At 45.1% G+C, this 12,931-nt stretch overlaps 1 protein-coding gene and 1 long non-coding RNA gene across 8 annotated transcripts in view; one reads left to right on the plus strand and one right to left on the minus strand.

Moving 5' to 3' along the window:
- Window positions 1-12,931, minus strand: part of LOC118220659 (leukocyte immunoglobulin-like receptor subfamily B member 5) — a 31,746-nt gene that overhangs the window by 18,438 nt on the left and 377 nt on the right. For 4 of the 7 annotated variants that reach the window (XM_035404702.1, XM_035404704.1, XM_035404706.1 and 1 more), the window contains exons 2-4: window positions 12,328-12,639; window positions 9,660-9,998; window positions 8,507-8,562 (exon numbers count right to left, since the gene is read on the minus strand). In XM_035404702.1, the coding sequence (XP_035260593.1) occupies window positions 8,507-8,562; window positions 9,660-9,998; window positions 12,328-12,639 (707 nt within the window). Of the gene's footprint in view, window positions 1-1,474; window positions 2,164-5,384; window positions 5,438-6,045; window positions 6,096-6,242; window positions 6,274-6,770; window positions 6,864-7,601; window positions 7,659-8,247; window positions 8,563-9,659; window positions 9,999-12,327; window positions 12,640-12,931 lie in introns of those variants that run through there. The other 3 variants (XM_035404707.1, XM_035404708.1, XM_035404705.1) reach the window with 3 other exon arrangements.
- On the plus strand, window positions 1,862-4,988 carry LOC118220663. Its single transcript, XR_004763993.1, has 3 exons — window positions 1,862-1,935; window positions 3,459-3,463; window positions 4,956-4,988. It is a non-coding gene; the product is annotated as an uncharacterized LOC118220663 (long non-coding RNA).

A 12,931-nucleotide genomic window follows, 5' to 3' on the forward strand; every position in this document is an offset into this window, starting at 1 on the left:
TGGTAGCATTGTAATTTATGTTAGCACAAAAGCCTATCTGAGGACTCGGTTAGGAAAATAACCATGACTATGAGCCTACGTACGGCACCTCTGTTTTTTTGGTTTTAACATTGTAACCCTATTACCCATAATGTTAAATTGCATTGTGCCCAAAAATGTAATCAATATACCCATTAATATGAAGTTCAATGGGTGTAAAATGAGTGGCAGGATGACGTGTTCTGACCGCTAGCTGAAACTATGCAAAGCTAACTGCCTTTTGCCTTCAGGATGACTCATGGCTGCAAGGCCCAGCCCTTTTGTGAGAGTGATGTTTTGTGTCATCACACCTGATGCAGTGACTCAGGGGGCACAGCCTTCGCCCAATGAGATAAAGAGAGTCCGTGACGTCATTAAAGCTTCAATACACGCCCAGAATCTTATCATAAAACCTACTAATTTCTTCCTACATCTGATGAATTGGGTCTGGATTATCGAACCACCGCCCACTTCTATATGGTCACATGGGTCAATAGAAACTGGAGGAGGTGTAGGAAGCTGCCTGTCCTTAAATTGACCACATTTCCAATATATGGTGCCCAATAATGGGGGTAAGAACCACTCTCAAACTTCTGCCAGAATATCATCGATCAGCGCTGTGATATTTAACATTTCGACTCTTTCGGGTAATGTTGGATGCATCCATTATACTCATTTAGTCTCAAACAATCACGGTAGAGATTTACAGTAATGACTTGTGATTGAATGAGATCAAAATATATATATATATATTGCTATGTTTCTATTTCTTCATTTATTTCTGTCTGAAAAAGCATGTTCTCTGAGAATGGAACTCTGTGTCAGAGCTGTATTAAATGAAGAAGCGCAAAAACAGTAACGATCTGAAGGAGTGCCATTTTGGAATGGATTTTCTCTCTCTCTAAGCACTGCGATTAGGTCTTGCCTTTCTCAGTTCACACAATAAAACCGCAAAAAACCTGATGCACAGCTGCTCTATGGCTTCTCTGGTCTTTCTTGGCCTCTCAGGGTATTAGGATAGCATTGCCTTTGCTGGCAAGGGATCCGTCTCCAAGACAACCTAGACGGTAACTCTGTCACTACCGTTTAGGAACTGACAACACTAAAATGAACTTCACTCAAATGCCGAGGGAAAAATACAGCCATGTAAGTCACACATTTCTAAACATTACATAATATATCACCCTGTTCTCACATATTGTCAGGATCCACTGGAATTGTCAGCTATGCTGATTTACAGTTTCGATAACTTCACTGAGCAATAAGGTGAGCAAGTGGCGCAATTCTATTTCTGTGGGTTACAGCGCCCTCTTGTGACACGTTAAAAGGATCGCATCTGAGCTCTGAGTGAATACCCAGTGAATGAGCACTTAATGAATGGGAAACCGTGAATTGATTTTGAAGACACACAGCGCCAGAACTGGCTAAACTAGGGAAAAAGTCACTATGCATCATAGTTAATAAAGGATATACATTTATTGGATGCATTGACATTGCTTTTTTCAGTTTCCACACTTTGAACAGTCTCTTTGATTTATATGTACACACACAAACTTAATGCAACTAGAAACTATGTACATACCAATTAAATTATAAGTATAATATGTGAATATATTTGAAAAGTAAGGTCTGGTATTCATCAAGAAGATGAATGAGAATGAAGAAAAAAAAACATTAACAGAACTGAAAGCGAAAAACAGAAATGACGTGTGTGTGTGCGCGTGCGTGTGTGTATGTGTGTGTGTGTGTGTGTGTGTTTAAATGGTCACATTGTTTATTGACAGTGATTAGGAATAGATTTCTGCGCCCAGAGTCATGAGTTGTAAGCAAGCGAGTGTCAGATCGATGTGGTTCATTTGCAGTGATATCACAAATATATTTGTTGCAGGACCAGAATACACCCCTGGCACATTCACTGTGACCCAAACCTTTATCTGGTAAACACTTGTATTCACAAGCAAGCATGCAAGCAGAAAGGGGGGGGGAGAGAGAGAGAGAGAGAGGGGGAGGAGTAGGGGGGAGGCCCATGGAAGTGGTGGTCAGCAGGCCGGGTTCTCAAACGTAGAGAGAGGCCACTGAGGGGCCGACAGTGAAGACGTTCTGAGGCGGGCTGTGGAACCAGGACCCCGGTCCTGCATACACCCCCCAAAAACACATCCCAGAGAATACAGGCAATTTGAGTTCACAGTCCCACAACCAAAACACACTATTAAAGCTAAACAGGCCTAACAGCACCATCCGACCATACAAAGCATTAAAAAGCATCGCACTCCTTCTCCCACCTACAGCCCAGCCCATCTCAAGCAGCCTGGTTCCTATTCTGTACCCCGCCCCTTTTTCAAACGAGAAGTTTGACTCGTTCCCAAGAAAAATGTCGTGCTGTCTCGTTGAAGAAGTCACCACTCTGACCCCGTCGCAGATTTAGCGTGTTTTTAATTAAAAGCTGGAGACTCAAAATGCACAGCACGCATTTCTACAGATACAGGAGGATATCTCTGAGGCCCAGACACACTCTCTACTCAATATGACCCAAGCTAAAGTGACAACACAAAAAACGCAAGACAAAACAGTTATTACAATACAATACATTACAATACAGTGCAAGCTCTTTTATATTGGTCAATGTCAAAGGGTGCTTTACAACAAGATTAAAATGGAGATTTGAAAGAATCTGAATCAAGTCCAAATTCAAAAACTAAGAGAAAGAGGCAGATAAGACAAGGTTATGTCTTGAGACCAGATTTAAAAGAATCAATTACTGCTGCACCTTGGATCTGAAATGGAGAGATGGTGTGTTTTTGAAGGCATGAAAGGCCCATTCTTACCATAAAACGTTCTTATGTTCTTATGCTCTTAGGAGGTATTTCCACACATAGGCCGCTCAGGAGGTTTTTCTCCCCTGTGCTGTTAACAGCTTTCATCTTTGAGCCCCCCCCCCCCCCCCCCCCCCCGGTGACCAGCGGGGGTGACAGCTCAACAAACAGAACTAGCAGCCAAGGCCTCCTTGGTAGCTAAATATCCTGATGTGATAGTTTAAACCAAGGCTTACTGTATTAAAGCCAGCACCTCAGAATGAATCCTGTGCACGTACAGCACGTGCTGATTCAGGGCCAGACCTGGGTCAAGTACGTATTTGTTTAGGGTTCAAATGCTTTTCTGTGCTCTGTTGATCTTGCCTGGTGTAACTGAGCCTGCCAATATGACCAGAAGACAGGGTCTGCATTTTTTTCAGAGTATTTAATTGGTTCCAATACACCGGACAAGGATCAGTAAAGTTTAGAAAAGTATTTGAATCCAAAACAAATAGGTATTTGACCCAGGTCTGGTCAGGGCACAGGCTGTCTGTAAGGAGCAGGAAGCAGAGCGGATGGCCTGGCATCCATTTTGTCAACGAATCATTTAATCACTCCGAGCAGAAGGCACCGCACCACCCGTGGAAGGAGAGGTCTTTCACTTTAAATCCCCCCCTTTCGTGACACTCGTTCCATGTACCCCCCATCCAAGCACTTTTTGGTAATTTGTATTTGTCCTAATACTGTAGCGTGTTCTTCTGCCTAGTTGGCTTGGCAGAGGTTAGGTCAGAATTGTGTTCACTGTGTGAACTAAATTGTGTTCTTGGCTAGAAATAGCTGTACAAAATAAGTATTGTATCTTATTGAACCTGTGTTATATACATTGTAGTTGTCCATGACCATGAAATGCACTTTTTGTACGTCGCTTTGGATAAAAGCGTCTGTAAATGTAATGTAATGTGATGTCTATGCAGCGATAGGTTTCAGTTTTAAAATCACCCCTGACAGGTCTACGTTTAACTCGGCTATAGGACGGAGTGTAGCACAGTGGGTAAGGAACTGGGCTTGTAACCAAAAAGTCGCAGGTTCGATTCCCGGGTAGGACGCTGCCGTTCTACCCTTGAGCGAGGCACTTAACCGAAATTGCTTCAGTGTATATCCAGCTGTATAAATGGATACAATGTAAAATGCTATGTAAAAGTTGTGTAAGTCGCTCTGGATAAGAGCGTCTGCTAAATGCCTGTAATGTAATGTAATGGATAGATTACACGCGGTGGCCCCTGTCGGACACAGTCAGAGCTGGTTTTGACGGCGAAGGTTTTTCTGCGTTGAGTGTGGCGAAGGGCGGCCTGACCCTCCACAGGGTACCGTGGCACATTTCTCCCGGGTTACAACACCGCCGACGCCCGCTGCGCACGCTAGGGGGTGAGCACGCCACAGGCGGCGATATCTCAGACTCATACGACTGGTGACGCACGACGTTACGCTTGGCACAGCGCAGCGCGTGTTTCCCGTGTGGAGCAACGAGGAGGTCATGGCCTTTTGCGCAATGTGGCGAAAGGGAGGAGCGCATTTCCTCACAGCACAGGCTGGACTGCGCTAAGAGCTGTGCGGTTTATGAAGAGAGGAAGCACACATCAGGCAGGCCAGAACTTTCACAGCACAAAAGCTCACTATAGACTGCCAACGGGCTTTTTATATCATGTTTTACTAAGAACAACCACTGTCTGACAGACTTCCTCCTGCAACAGGTGTCCATTAATAGAATTCCGCTCATGAACGCAGGTTTCTGATTATAGCGAGGATGCTGTGGGCGGCCAGGCCTCGAGAAGTACAAAGGGATGGTGTATTGATTAAACCTTTTGAAAGCTGAACGACAAAACAAAAACGGAAATTCAGAAGCAGAGAGAGAAAGAGAGTTATGATTTTATTACTGTTATGATTTTATTATTGTTATTATTGTATAGCCTACTCGTTGTGGCCATTGCCACACTGTTGATTGCATTGTTGTCGTTTCCACAATGTTGTTCGTATTTCATGTTTCCTGTTCCTGTTTCTATGTGTACGCTTTGGCAACAAGTACAAGTGTATTTCATGCCAATAAAGCATTTTGAATTTGAATTTGAATTTGAGAAAGAGAGACAGAGAGAGAGAGAGAGAGAGAGGGACAGAGAGAGAGAGAGAGAGAGAGAGAGAGTCTATGTTGCTGCCTGCCATAAACTGAGGGACAGTGAGTGACAGTCACCTGACGCGCATTGTTGCTGTTATATTTGATGACAGTTTATTTGTTTTGTTTTGTGTTGATATTAAGTTTAATTTGTTTAATTATTTATTTATTTATTTATTTTATGACTATCTATTTTCTACTTCCATCCACTGTATTTTCTACTATTTACTGTAGTATGTTTTCTAATTAATGTTTAGCTTTTCAATGTTCAAACACTTGCTTTGGCAATATGTACAGTGTTACGTCATGCCAATAAAGACATTTGAATTTGAATTTGAATTTGAATTTGAATTTGAGAGAGCGAGAGAAAGAGAAAGAGAAAGAGAGATGAATGTACTGGAAGTTACCTGGGAGCCGATGCTTATGGGCCTGGCGTCCTATGGGCCTATTAAGGTTAGGTCTGGGAAAGCACAATAGAGCAGGCAGGATGAACAAAATAATATAAAAGATGACAAATGCACACACATATAAACACACATGTATGCGCACACACATACAGACACATGCACAGACACGCACACACACGCATGCATACACACACACTACACACACTGACACACACACACACATATATAGACCCACATATATAAACACACACACACACACACACATGCACCAGCATGCACACGCACGCATGCGCGCACGCACACTGCTGACCCTAGTATGACCCTCGATTGGATAAACAATCAGTCAGTCATGAAACGTATCGGCGGTGGCCACTGAAAAGCATATATAATAATGGTAAATGGTAAATGGACTGCATTTATATAGCGCTTTTATCCAAAGCACTTTACAATTGATGCCTCTCATTCGCCAGAGCAGTTAGGGGTTAGGTGTCTTGCTCAAGGACACTTCGACATGCCCAGGGCAGGGTTTGAACCGGCAACCCTCCGACTGCCAGACAATCGGTCTTACCTCCTGAGCTATGTCGCCCTTTATAATGACACAGGAATGCCGGTCCCACAATTCAAAAAGAAACACAGAGCCCACAACACTGAAAAGACTTGCCGAGGGTGTGGTCCATAGCGTGACGATGCTTCCAGAAGCGATCTTCCTCCCTGCATACAACAAAAAACATTGAACGTTACCACGTAGGCTTGTTTCAGCGCTTACATTTAGCACACTGAAAAAGACAGTGTCTACACTGTATATATCAGTAACAGAAATATCATTTAAATATGGTTTGTTTCCAGTCTTTCGCCCACCTCCTCTTCTTTTTCTCAGCCAGCGCTTTTACTGAAAGAGAAACAGAAATGCACCGCCGTTAAAAACCCCTTTTGAAGTCCGGCAGTTGATTACTGTAGTATTTATTTAATTTTGAACAAAGGTTCCCCTCTCGTCAAACTAATCTGGGAATTGAGGTCGTGCCTCTCAGGTCTTGGCCCCGCCCACAGTAGGTGCACTCTCGCTGATGTGTGCGCACTCCTGAGATGCACTCACCCTACAGCCAACCAGTAACCCTGGAAGTAACACATGACCTGTATTGCAGCTAACAGCCAATAGCTCAAGAACAGCTGGTGCACACCTGGGAGGAGCTACTGAACCTGCCTTAAGCCAACTGTGACCCACTGCTGCAAGCCTATGAGAAACCCACGCTTGGGCATATTATTATTATTATTATTATTATTATTATTATTATTATTATTATTATTATGACATACAGGGTTTACATCTATTAAAAATGAATCTATAAATATAAATATGTTCCTGTGTGCTGCTACCCTGCACCGTACCTCTCCTGTGCACTCCGATGCCCAGCCCTGTGAGCACGACCAGGAACAGCAGCACTGCAGATACACAGCCAGCAATCAGGGGCCAGTCAGGAGCTGCAGGAGGGAGAGCTCGGTGAAAACACACACACATACCACTCACGCACACACACACGCACACACGCACACATGCACACATGCACACACACACACGCACACATGCACACATGCACACACATGCACACACACACACACACATGCACATATACAAATGCGCACAGACACATGCACACACATACCATACACACACCCACACATGCAGACACACACACACGCACGCACACACACCCCACACGCACCAATGCACACACACACACACACATGCAATACACAACATGAGGAGCACAGGGGCCAACAAGGGGTACTGGTTAAGGAATACAAGAGTTGTCACAGGCATGCAAGTTTGAATCCAACAATTCAAAGGGGCACAGCTGTGGCACTCCTTAGTGAGGCACAGTACCAAACTGTAAGTAAATGCCCAGCTGTATTAATGATCAATTTAAAATTGATGTATTTTGTCTGTGGATAAGGGGAGTCTGTGGAGAAGCATATAATAAAACTGCTGAAGGGTGGACATCGTGAGAGGGCAGACAGGAAGTAAACACAGGTGAAGGGAGACAGCAGACTGAGACTAATTAATAGTTTCCTTTCAGGCTCTGCAGTCACACGGAGAGCGCAATCGGAGGTATACTGGAATTCTGATGCCATTAAACAATACCTAATGTGTGTGTGCTGCTTTCAGCAGGACAGGCTGGGAGAGATTCTGTGGTGAGAATTAACATTTTGATTTGTTACCTGAGAAAGGAGAAGGGGAGGGGGGAGTAGAGACTTCAGCAGGGATGAAGTTTGTTCCTGAATGACAATATATAGAAGCAGTCAGCACAAAACAGCTGAGAGGACTAGATTGGTTCAACTACAGTAATAGTGAAACTCACAAATTGCAGCACACACGCACACACACTGGTTCTCTCTCACTCCCTCGGTCTCATACGCATGCACTGATATATACACACACACATTGTCTCTCTCTCTCACTCTCTATCTCACACACACACTCTCACACACGCACACACACACACACTCACGCACACACTCTCTCACACATGCACACACACATACAGGCACACACATGCTGTCTCTCTCACTCTCTATCTCACACACACACTCACACACACTCTCTCACACACGCACACACACACACACACTCACACACTCTCTCACACATGCACACACACACACACTCACACACTCTCTCACACATGCACACACACACACAGGCACACACATGCTGTCTCTCTCACTCTCTATCTCACACACAGACAGACACACACACACACACACACACACACACACTCTCTCTCACTCCCTCTCTCTCTCACACGCACACACACACACACACACACACTCTCTCACAAACACAAACACACACACACACACACACCTGTGGGGCTGGGTACAGTGATAGGTAGGCTGCGCTCTGATTCGCTCTGGTGCTGGCCGAGGAGCACGCTGTACTGGCACTGGTACTGCTCTGGGTCTGGGTCTGGGCCTGGGTCAGGCCGGAGGACGGGTAGGGTGAAGTACACCTCATGGCGGGTGTGGTCAGCGGGGCGTGAGGACACGGGGAGCAAGGAGCCCAGCCGAAACAGGGTGAACTGGGCCCCGGGGTATGCCTGCGGGCCCGTGCACCGCACAGTTACCCCCTGGTCTCCAGGGTCCGGATCCAGCAGGGAGAGCGTGGGCCGCGGCAGCAACTCTGTGAGGACGGAGAGCACAGCATTCAGAATCGCAGCTTCAGCTCAGGCCACAGGCTGCGGACGGGTCACAAACAAATTAAACCGTTGTTCCCGAGGAGACCACTCAAGCCCTCTGTGATTTTGTCATTGAAAATCGCATTTATGCTGTTTGGCTAATTCGGGTATCATGGTCTAATCCAGTGATTCTCAACCCCAGTCCTGTGGAGACCGACTGTGCGTGCTGGTTTTAGGTCCAAGCATAATAACAAGCTATGTTTTGTAATGAGCTGCTAATTGTTCTTTATTAGATATGTTTATATTCATGGATGATTTACACAGTTAAATCTGACATTGTATCAGATACAGCTATGTATACCCTGAAAAAATAAATGTCCCATATTCACATCCCAGGAATATCAATCAGGCAGACCAACTTATGCTTTCATTTTTTTGTGCTGTATGTGCTACATGATAAATAATAGCAGTTGACAGAGGTTCCATTTTGAATTTATTCAATTACAAACTAACAGATGAAATCAGATGGGTCCCATTTGCTGAGAACGTTGAAACCTGAAACCATCTGTGTAAAATGGCAACAAGCCAAAAACTGCATTGTGTTAAAATAAGTTTAACCACACAATTGTGGTAGTACTTCACGACCAAGGCTGAGAGCCACTGGTCTAACTGCAGAAGAATCTCAGCAGGCATAAGAACCGCTGGTGATAGAAACATGGTAACTGCAGAAGCCCTGAAAACAAACCCCAAAAAATCTTGGCCCTCCGAGACAGAAGTTGCACCTCTATTTCTCAGCTATCCCCATGCTAGCCCAGAGAAAGAGGGCTCATCATGGTGCCATCTCTGACTCAAAGACCACTCTCTCTCTCTCACACACACACACACTCGCTCTATATCTCTCTCTCCTTCATTCTCTCTCTCTCTCTCTCTCTCACACACACACACTCGCTCTATCTCTCTCTCTCTCTCTCTCTCACACACACACACAAAAACATCTCTCTCTCTCTCTCTCTCTCTCACACACACCCGCACTCTCGGCTCTCTTTCTCTCTCTCTCTCTCTCTCTCTCTCTCGCTCTCTCTATCGCTCGCTCTCCCCTCACCTGAGACGGTGATGTGGACAGGTGCGCTGGCGATGGAGTTCGCGTGGCCGCCGCCCGGCAGGACGACCCGGTACACGCAGGTGTAGGAGCCCCCTTCCCCTCCCCTCATGGGGCCCACATGGAAGGACGCCTCCAAGCCCAGGGGGTCCGGGGACGCCGGAGAGACCACGGAGCCCTCGGACTCCGCCCCCGTCCTCAGCAGGAAGAAGGCCTGGGGGGCGGGGCTTTGGGACGGAGGGGCGGAGCAGTGGAAGGACAGGCTTTGGCCACTAACTACCCTGCCCCCGTGGGGCTCCACCGACAGGGATGGCTGTAGCAGAGGAGAGGCGGGGGCTGGGTCTGTGGACGAAGACGGGAACACAGCGAAAGAACAAAGGGATTACATAGGACATCTTATGTCCTTTTATGGATCAGAAGCAATTGAAACACGAAGCCCAAAGTCTGCATATAATACAATGCAAAAAAAAATAAAGAAATTTTTTTCTTGCGTTTCATTCAAAATCTGAAATATAAAAAGAAAATGTTAGCTGCAGCTGAAATAAACCACAGAACACATGCAATAGCAAACGTACAGTTTTTTAAAAAGAATTAAGTACACTAGTACACTACACAGGCCTGCTTATGACTAAGAGTAAGAGCTGGTGGGGGGAGGGGGTCAGTTCGTTCTCTTTGTGAGAGCTGTGTCAGGTAAACTGTAGTTTAGATGTGGTTCAGCTTTGCTTCAACAGTTTTGTCTCTCTTTAACTGTCACACCTCATGTTATTGTAACCTATCCTCCACCACCTGCAACCAGCTCTCCGTTGATGATAATGTGACTGTGCGCGTGTGTGTGTGTGTGTGTGTGTGTGTATGTGCACCTGTTTGTATGAATGTGTGACCGAGAGAGCCTGTGTGTGAGTATGTGCTTGAGAGCAAGTGTGTGTGTGTGTGTGTGTGTGTGTGTACATATACAGAGGCAGTTCCACAGATACTAGCAGTGGTAGGAAGACACACCCATCACAATGTGGAGAGGAAATATTAATTCAGAAACTTGGTAACTTGAGAGTCAGTTGTGGCTGTTTTTCAAAGCGGAAGGGAGGTTGCCAGTAGTATACCGGTTTTTAAATCAATCCTTACTTTATGTGGCTTCCAGTTAAATAGATTTCAAATCAATTGCTGAACATAAAACATAACAAACTCAGCAAATGTGGGTTCCGTGTTACATCAACACAGCAGTTATTCTGAATTGTAATAGTTAATCATTGTAATTTGTACATATTTGGGACAATGAAAGTGGCCGTTTTGGGCAAACTAGGACCAAGTGAAAGTGTATTGTACACGAACAGGAGATCTTTTTTTCTCCCTTTGTTGCAGTCCGCTATTTACAGATTATACAATTACGAAAACCAGATTAGGATGTTTGATGGAGAACAACTGCAGATATTTACCAATGAGACAGTTACCAAAGCAACAAGAAAAGGCAGAAGACAACTGTTGGAAATCTGGGCTTTAATGAAAGACAGCCTTTGATAAATGTAGAAACTGCGGCTAACAATTCCACACTTTCAGTGGCTCCATTGCTAAAAACAGAGTTATAGCACGGGCTATTACCAGATCCTTCAGTGATTATGGTGCAAGCCCATAAAAACATTTTATAGCAGAAGATAGCACTTGGACTGATATTTTATGGACAGCCTGTGAAACGATGCTTTATGAGTCTTATGACATTTTATAGTAGTTGGAGAGCAGTTCTGGAGCAGCTCGGAGGGCCATTTACAAGGCAATGTCCAAGTCCAGTCTTAAAGAAACAAACATGGAAATCTGTCTTCTCTTGGTTAATTAGCCACAGCGTTGTAAAGAAATGCCAGGTCGTCTTTGTGTCCTTCAGTTAACTCTGTTAGTATCAAAGGAAGATTTCTCTGTGGAAATTGGATTGTTATTTGCAATACGGCCCATCCCAGCAACTGATGAAACATGAGCATTTGTAGCGGAAAGCCATTAGGGAGCACTGAATTCAGACCAATTTCACTTAGCTGACCATTGATGCAGGCTTTTGGATAAAGAATGATGCCATTTTGTCTGTCCAATCTAGTCACGTTCCACTGCCCAGGAACAAGCTTCAGACTGACAACATCCCGTTTTTGTTCACTAATTACTTCATAAACACTAAATGGCTTTGCTAAAAAAAAAGAACTAATGTTCACCCAGAATGATCAAACTGGATAGAAAAATCCACAATAAATATTTTTTGGAATCTCCAAGACTATTAAAAAAGACAAACTCAACAGACGTCGGTTGAGCAATGAATTAATGGAACGAGGGATAAAATTCTTATGGGAAATCTGTTATAAATTCTAGTCATTCTCAGCTAATTTCAGTAAAGATTTTGAATCGCACTGCACAGATATGATCAAATATTTGCAGAAATAAAGCAGCCCTTAGTGCTTTCCTTATGTAGAGGCCTCCATCACATGCTGGGCTGAGGTCAGTTGTACTAATGCAGCCACAGCGCTAGCACCAGTAAATGTGCCCTCTAAATAAAATAACAAAATAAAGTACTACAGCCAGGCAAAAAACACAGGGGTCACCAAGGAAACAAACTGCCATTAACTGCCAAACTGGAAGTGAGTGTTCCAGTCAAGCGTTCCGGCTGAGGGCAGCGGTGGCTCGGCCCAGCCCACACACTCACCGCTCAGACGTATGTAGGGGCTGTACCCGCTGTACCTCTGGTGGCGGTCCTGGTACATGCAGCAGTGGGACTCCTGGCTGAGCCCGGCCTCCCCTCTCAGACTGAAGCGGGCCTCCTGCCGCTCCTGTGGAAACTCCACCAGGTCCACCTTGTCCCCCTGCGCTGTCACCCTGACGAGACGGAACAGGACCCCCGCATGGCCGTCGGGGGCGCGGCACACAAGGTCTATCGCGCCTCCTCCCTGAGGGGTCTGCCGGGTCAGAGAGGGTGCTGGGAGATCGGACGGGCGGGGGTCTGCCAAACAGACCAGATCTGGTGAAGAGCAGGAGACCGAGAATCATCATCATCATCACTTCTGTTTCAGACTTTACAACGGTTTTCCGAAAAATCTCAATTCACCTTTGAGAGAAAGCCAGATAGAGACAATGTGTTCTTAAAGCAATATCCGTTTTGCTCTTCCAGTGTTACCTTTTGTTCAGGGTGTAAGGTTTCTGTACAAACCTGCACCATTTCAATAAGTTTCAGTAAGTCCTGTTTGGTTTGTCCCTAGTCTTCTTGAAAATACAAATCAGACCACACGTGAGCAAGACCAGGACAGTCACAG

This window comes from Anguilla anguilla, chromosome 2 (genome assembly GCF_013347855.1).
Source record: "Anguilla anguilla isolate fAngAng1 chromosome 2, fAngAng1.pri, whole genome shotgun sequence".
Classification (NCBI taxonomy): domain Eukaryota; kingdom Metazoa; phylum Chordata; class Actinopteri; order Anguilliformes; family Anguillidae; genus Anguilla; species Anguilla anguilla.